The sequence below is a fragment of the Atta colombica genome, unplaced genomic scaffold, assembly GCF_001594045.1.
Source record: "Atta colombica isolate Treedump-2 unplaced genomic scaffold, Acol1.0 scaffold141, whole genome shotgun sequence".
NCBI lineage: Eukaryota > Metazoa > Arthropoda > Insecta > Hymenoptera > Formicidae > Atta > Atta colombica.
In genome coordinates, this window is record NW_017259230.1 from 901,208 (window position 1) to 908,231 (window position 7,024).

General features: G+C 29.5%; 2 protein-coding genes across 2 annotated transcripts in view; one reads left to right on the plus strand and one right to left on the minus strand.

Moving 5' to 3' along the window:
• Nucleotides 1-1,099, plus strand: part of LOC108684981 (cyclin-dependent kinase inhibitor 1C-like) — a 3,378-nt gene extending 2,279 nt beyond the window's left edge. Inside the window, exon 4 of the mRNA XM_018189560.1 lies at nucleotides 577-1,099. Within this exon, the coding sequence (XP_018045049.1) occupies nucleotides 577-867 (291 nt within the window). The 3' untranslated portion in view covers nucleotides 868-1,099. The remainder of the gene's footprint in view (nucleotides 1-576) is intronic.
• A 1,886-nt stretch (nucleotides 1,100-2,985) lies between these two features.
• On the minus strand, nucleotides 2,986-5,934 carry LOC108684980 (cyclin-dependent kinase inhibitor 1C-like). The gene is made up of 3 exons (XM_018189559.1): nucleotides 5,871-5,934; nucleotides 4,937-5,224; nucleotides 2,986-3,761 (listed from the first exon to the last, which is right to left on the minus strand). The coding sequence occupies exons 1-3, from the start codon at nucleotides 5,880-5,882 to the stop codon at nucleotides 3,426-3,428; spliced, it is 636 nt and encodes a 211-aa protein (XP_018045048.1). The 5' UTR covers nucleotides 5,883-5,934; the 3' UTR covers nucleotides 2,986-3,425.
• Nucleotides 5,935-7,024: the final 1,090 nt, after the last annotated feature.

Consider the following 7,024-nt stretch of genomic DNA (forward strand, 5'->3'; position numbering starts at 1 on the left):
TTCTTACATACTCTTTTAATTGCTTAAGAAAGATTAATCGTATTATAAATAAATATAGTTGATTTAATAATAAGTTAGAATAAGATAATTACATATGAATAAATTAACTAAGTAAAAGAAGCGCTATCTATATACGATCAAAATTTGATGGAATAATATTTCTACATGTATTTTAAATATATTTATTTCAGATATATAACTGCTCACTAATTACTTTCGGACTTGAACACAATCAACTGAAATAAGAATAGTCACAAATTAAATTGATTATTTAATGCTACTAGTATTTTAAATCTGTAAAAATTTTATTCTAAATTACTAAAAATTCAATTTCTTCTCGATTTTTTGGGATTGGTCGGTTGCAATAATTAATACACACACACACACACACACACACACACACACACACACACACACACACACACACACACACACACATATATATATATATATATATATATATATATAGAGAGAGAGAGAGAGAGAGAGAGAGAGCACGCATTAACAGCGTGTATAAATAATAATAGGAGAGTTGGAACAAGATTGCTATATGAATAGTTAATTTAATTAATTTAGGTGCCGTTCCTGATATCTAAACCGGTGCCTGTACCGCATCCGGTTCCTGTACCTCATCCGGTTACTTTGACCAAACCGATCTTTGTCCCTGTACCGAAGGCGATTCCGATTCCACAATCGAATCATGATGAAGGTGGCATTTCCGCTGGAACTGAAGGTGATCATGCTAGCCATGAGACGACTCACTACAGCACTTATACTTCTCAAGGCCATGAATCCTACGATCAGCAAAATAGTGACCAACAGGTTCAATTCCAGCCATCTCAACCCGATTACTCGACGGATCATTAGCTTTCGAAATGCGACAGGACGACTGATTATGGCGGTGTGCGAGGTCTGTGTGGCTGAAAGGAAAAGTAAATCGAGAAGTAAATCATTGACGTACGATATGCGCAAACCGGTCATTTTGAAAGTGGTTTAAGCGAAATGTTAAAGGGTTTAAATAAATAACATACGAGTATTAAATGACGTTGCCCTTTCTTGGAAACTTAACTCATTCCACTTTCAAAGTCGATAATCCGATACGTGAATATAAAGTGATATTTTCCAAATTTATCGCAACTATTCAGATCACTTTTGAATTAGATTTGAAAGGAAAAAAGAATAATTGAACAAAAAATTAATTTTATACTTAAAATGCATAAAAATTTATATTATTCATTAGAAAGATTTAAAATTTATATACTCTCGTTTTGTATCATTTCGGAAATATTAATTAGATACTTGTATACATTTATGTTGCGGGATACAATTCATTAAGCATTATTACTGAAGAAATAACGTTAATAGGTATTTCTCCCACAGTAATCGTCATCAAAGTATTTTTATAACATGGAAAAAGATAAATGTTGCAAAATGATACAATAAAATAGAGATTTCTTATTAAATATAAAGATTTCTTACATTAAAACAATTAAACATGGGTCTTTAGGAATCGGCGCTATAATTGCGTTTTTTTGGGATTGATATAATAAAATTCTTGTATAATTTGTATCGCTATTTTATTTGTTGCCGACAAATAAAATAACGATACAAATTATACGAGGATTTTAGTCCCAATCCCAAATCCCAAAAAAGTGCAATTATTATAACGCTGATTTCTAAAGTCCCATGTTTAATTTTTTAATTGTTATAAAACGATTAAACAATTGATTTCTATCAAATATAATCTTATTCTCACGATTTATGATTGGATGTAGAAATAGAAAGAGGAGTCGAGGCTATATATAACGTAAATGTTATATATGTTTATAAATGTCGCAATTCTTCTGAAATAGGTTCTATTCAATTAAATTTGGAAGAAATATAATGGAAAGAAATATAACAGAAGAATAGAACACATATAAAATTTTTCTCTTTGACATAACTATTTTTGTTAATGCAATTAACTATAAAGTTAAAATATATACAATATATGTTTAATCGTTGATTTCTGAAGAATTGAGATTGCGCATTTGTACATAGACAAGTAGGTTTTTTAAAAATTGTTGAATTTTTGTTTTTGTTGTTATAATTTTTCTTTGGTTGTGTGAGATTATTTTAATACTATATAGTGGCTGTGTTCCGAAATTCACTGTCGCCACTGAAAATTCATAGTTTACGTGCATCATAAATTTTCAGTACTGGCAATGAATTTTGGAATACACTCACATAGCTAGTATTATTTTTTAATAAAACATTTATACTTATTAGAATGGTGTCATCCTTATTCCTTAGAATCTGTTGCCTCTCACGAAACGCTCTGCGTATAGTCATAAATATAAAATTGCGACATTTTTTATTGGGCAGGTATACAAATAGCGTTACGACTTGGACTTGCTCAACGGGATTGCTTACGATATATGTGTATTCAATGTACGTTTTGTGGCGCGTGTGCTCCGCATGCAAATTTCATTAATCGCGTGTTTAACGTGTCCTCGTTCTCCATTTAATGGACATTTCACCGCCGCAAATAACCATTTCTCATAATGTAGTCTTAAATTTCGCTTTCCCATGGATTATACAATTTCAATCTTGTTTTATAATCTGAATTCGTAAAAAAATGTCCACGTAATCAAAAATTTAAATTGTTTATCATAAATAGTTATTTATCGCGTTGATTTTTCCAATATATTGTTTATTTTATATAAATCTTTACGGCTGTATAGATATTAATTATAAGTACGAAAAAGCTTATATAAATAACCATAAATAAAAAATACAAATAAATGTAAAATCTAAAAATATATATAATAATATTGTAAAATATAAGAGAAAGGATTGTTTAGTCTCTTTTGCTTACGTTTTTCTGTAATATCTTCGTTTACATCACGACATTTACATCATGGCTTATAAAACAACAAATATCTTTCGCAAATTTTATTGAAAAAAAGAATAGAAGATATAATAAGAGGAAATAAAAATACGATCTTGTTATTGGAAAAGATTTATTTCGATAATAAACAATCATATAATGAAGTTACAGGTAGAAACATATAGACCTAAATAGTCACACTTGATGATCGCGAACACCACTCGAATTCTTTCGTCACGGAAATGTCTTTATTTTTTTCAATATCAGAGGATGCTCTTCTTTTCCAAATACTTGTTTTATCGTTCAAAATGTTCAAAAGAATTCCACATGAAAAACTTGCCAAATTGTTCCTTAATTTTCGAAACGTGAAGTATTCACTGTAATCACACTTATTGTCAACGAAGAAGAATATATATTAACACATATTAATATATATAATCTATCTTTGGGAACGCTTTCCTAAAGAAGATGAACACTAAAAGCTCTGAAAGATCCAAGCGGTCCAAGTGATGCTTTGCGCTGATGACGAAGAGCGATTGCTCTCAGAGTTGCCATTTTACCAAGAAGAGTATCCATAGCTCGGATAACCATTGTAACCATTGTATCCGCTGTATCCGCTATATCCAAGACCGGTGTATCCAAGACCAGCGTGCAATTTCGTGTAAACGATCGGCTGCTCAACTGGTACCGGCACGTGTTTGACGACGGGGACAGCGTAGGGTTGAGGCACCTTGACGGCGTACGGGGCGGGAACTGGAACCTTAACTGGAACGTTGACGGGAACGGGTACGGGGCGGTCTACTGCGAAAGGAACATGCTTGGTGACTTCGACTGGGTAAGGTTTGGGTACTTGGACGGGATACGGACGGTCGACAGGCACGGCGTATGGTACCTAAAAAAAGAAAGATCAAATTTGATTATTGATGAGACAAGCCTATGAATAAATTAGTTTTCTTTTTCATTCTCGTATTTATGTTAAAAATTAAATAAGAAGATAAATAAGATAAAAATATATATTATAATAAAAGCTTAATATAATAGCTTCTTGTAGCTTATTTTTTATTATTCAATTTATTATTAGAAGCTAAACAGTTTGCTTTATTCAATTACTAAATTAGTAAATTTTTTGCTATTCTATCATCTATTTAATTTTTTGATTTCGAAGAATTTCATTAAAAATGCAAATGTATACATTATAATAATACAGATATTATATGTACATAATAATGCAGATTCGATTAATTTTGTTATTATAAGTGATGTTTGGATCAAGATGATTGATTCCCAAGACGCAAAACATCATGCATGAAACGAAGATCTCGCATTTCTAATCACGCTCCACTTGTTACAGTAGATATATCTCTTTTCGTATTACTATTACTTTATAGCGTAGTAGAAATGCGTATGTTTGAAAGTCTAGATTACTATATTTTATTTAGATTTTAATACATATTATTTTAGAAACTAACTCTATACTTTTATCAAACAAAAATCTTTTAAGAAATAAATATTTGTATAAATATTTGTGAAAAGGTTCATTAAATTCGTAGATTTTAATTTACATTGGAAGCAGAATATATGCAGTAACACATTAAAGATCTAATAAAAATACACATTAAATTAAAAATAAAATATTTATGTTAATATGTTTAAGATCTAATAAAATAAAATATTTATGTTAATATTTAAGAAATTGAAAATATGCAAAAAATCGTAATTGTAAAATAATCTTTATCTTTATGTTATTAGAAATCGTTGGAGAAATCATAATCGCTTTTAAGTGATCTTTCTATTGAAACACATGAATATAGTAAAACTATTATTTCTTCAATAAGTCATGGTTAATTGCTTCACTTTCATCTAATTGTGCTTTCCAGAAAATTGACTCCGAGAAACGTTACTATTTTCCATTAGTAGTAAGATGTGATATTGAACTAAGAAAATTGAAAGAATCGCAGATACTCTCTATTAAATCTTGTTATCGAGTTTTCATTATATGTATAATTGTAAATTACACGTATTCTAACGAAATATTTGGGAAAGGAAAAACATAGGGAGTATCGATACCTTAAACGGGACCGGAACGTGTTTCTCGATGGGTACGGCAACTGGTTGGGCCACGGGTACAGCGACTTCCTTCGTCAAGATGGTAGAAACACCGTGGCTCACGCTGGTGAGCGGAAGGGACGAGTACGTGTTTAATCCACCGAGACTATAGTCCAACCCACCAAGACCGTACCCTAAGGCTCCATAAAGACCACGCTTATCTTTCTTTGTGGTCTCAATCTTCTTTGTATCGTCGCTTTTCGTTTCTTCAGCGAAAGCAAGCGCCACCAGAGCGAAGAGAACCACCACCTGTAAATTAGAAGATTTATACTCTTTGCTTTTTTTAAAAAGTTTGTAAATATATTGATCGCATAACAACACGTTAATTTTTTAACTTATTTTAATGTAATTGAACAACATCATATTTAGGCATATTTTATAATTAAAAACAAATATATTAAATACATTAAAAATATATTACATAATACATAAATATTTACATTAAAAATATATTTAAATTATTTACATTAAAAATAAAAACGTGAAAAATAAAATTAAAAAGAAAAATAAAAACTTAGATAATTTAATAAGAATAGTTGAAAAAATCATTCGCTATCTTTCTGTGTTTCATATTAATAAACAAATAAATTTTAATTTTAATTTACATTAACTATAAATACGTTAAATTAGTTTAAATTAAAAATAAAAAATATTTACTGTAAATATTCTTTGTTATTTCTTGATTAATTTAGCTATACAAAATTCTTTTAATTTTACATCAATTGCAAAACTGTTTATCTTCTGCAACGAATTGAATGTTTTATTCTTTTTTTAAGAATACAAATCATCCTCGTAGCAATGCACGTCAATTTTTTTTTGAGATCTAGATTTTTTATTTTTTGGACGATTTTTCGTCAATGAATTTTTATTAAAAAACTTTTGTATCCGATTATACCTTGGCGTTCATGATGCTGTACGAATTTCGGACTCAGTTCGTCGTGTTTGCGACTGATGAGCACGATGAAAATTCTCCTGCTTTTATACAATAAACCCTCAAGGAGAGACGACATGAAGAGTGAAGTGGTGGGCAACCGGGCCCGCCACCGAAACGCGGTTAGGTGAAAAGAAACCGAAACCGGGTCCCGCGAGTAGGGGATTACCGAAAAACTCGCACCCGCGCGACTCTTCTCGACTCGTAAGAAAGACTCGCGCAGATCTTGTGCAAATGTATCACTTCGTACGCGTCGAAATTTATAGCATTAAGTATTGTTTGTGTGAAAAACTATATAAAGAAGCCTAATTTAATAAATAGTTTAATAAATCATAAAATTTCGTATTTCTATATTTCTGTATTCAGTAATCATACTCATCTTTTATAAATTTTATATGTATGTAATTATTATATATGTATAGGTAAGAGAAGAAATTCTTATCACAATGATAATTAATAAAATTAAAATTAAAATTATTATTACATAATATTATATAATAATTTGAATTATATAATAAAAATTTCATGTTGTTTGTCAGATAAATATTTAATAAATATTTAATAAAATTCTTTTTATGTATATTATTTTTATAAATTTTATATCGAGTTGTAAAAGAAACTTTTATACGGCAGAATATAGGTTAATTAAGGCTCCGTACTGATTCAATTTTTGTGGCTCTTTGTTTTGCGATCATGAGCACGCTCATGGGTGTTCTCTCAATCATTTGATTGTGCAATTGCGCGTTTCGTCTGATTCCGTAATTGAAATCTTACGCGAATGAGAAATATGCAAATGATGAACTTAGCTTTCGAGTTTAGCTAATTATGGCACAATAAATATCTACAAATAAAATTACATTGTAAGTGTGTGAATTAAATCAATTCTATCTATATAAGTAAAGTTTAATTTATGTAGGACAGAAATAGACAGAAATAAAATAATGTTATATATCCTTTTAATTTTTTTCATATTTTATTCAATATTAAAATATTTTGTTATATTAAAATATTCTCCTTCCGCAATTTAATACTTTATACATATTTTTGTATATCTTGAATTTTATTAAAATTATTTTATTAGTATCAAAGATTTAAAAATTAAATTTGTTTCTAATAAT

What these genes read in the sequence shown, in the direction of transcription:
- LOC108684980 (XM_018189559.1), bottom strand. An exon ending in ACGTTCCGGTCCCGTTTAAG is followed by an intron (nt 3,762 to 4,936) that starts GTATCGATACTC and finishes TTCTTTTTTTAG; the next exon opens with GTACCATACGCCGTGCCTGT.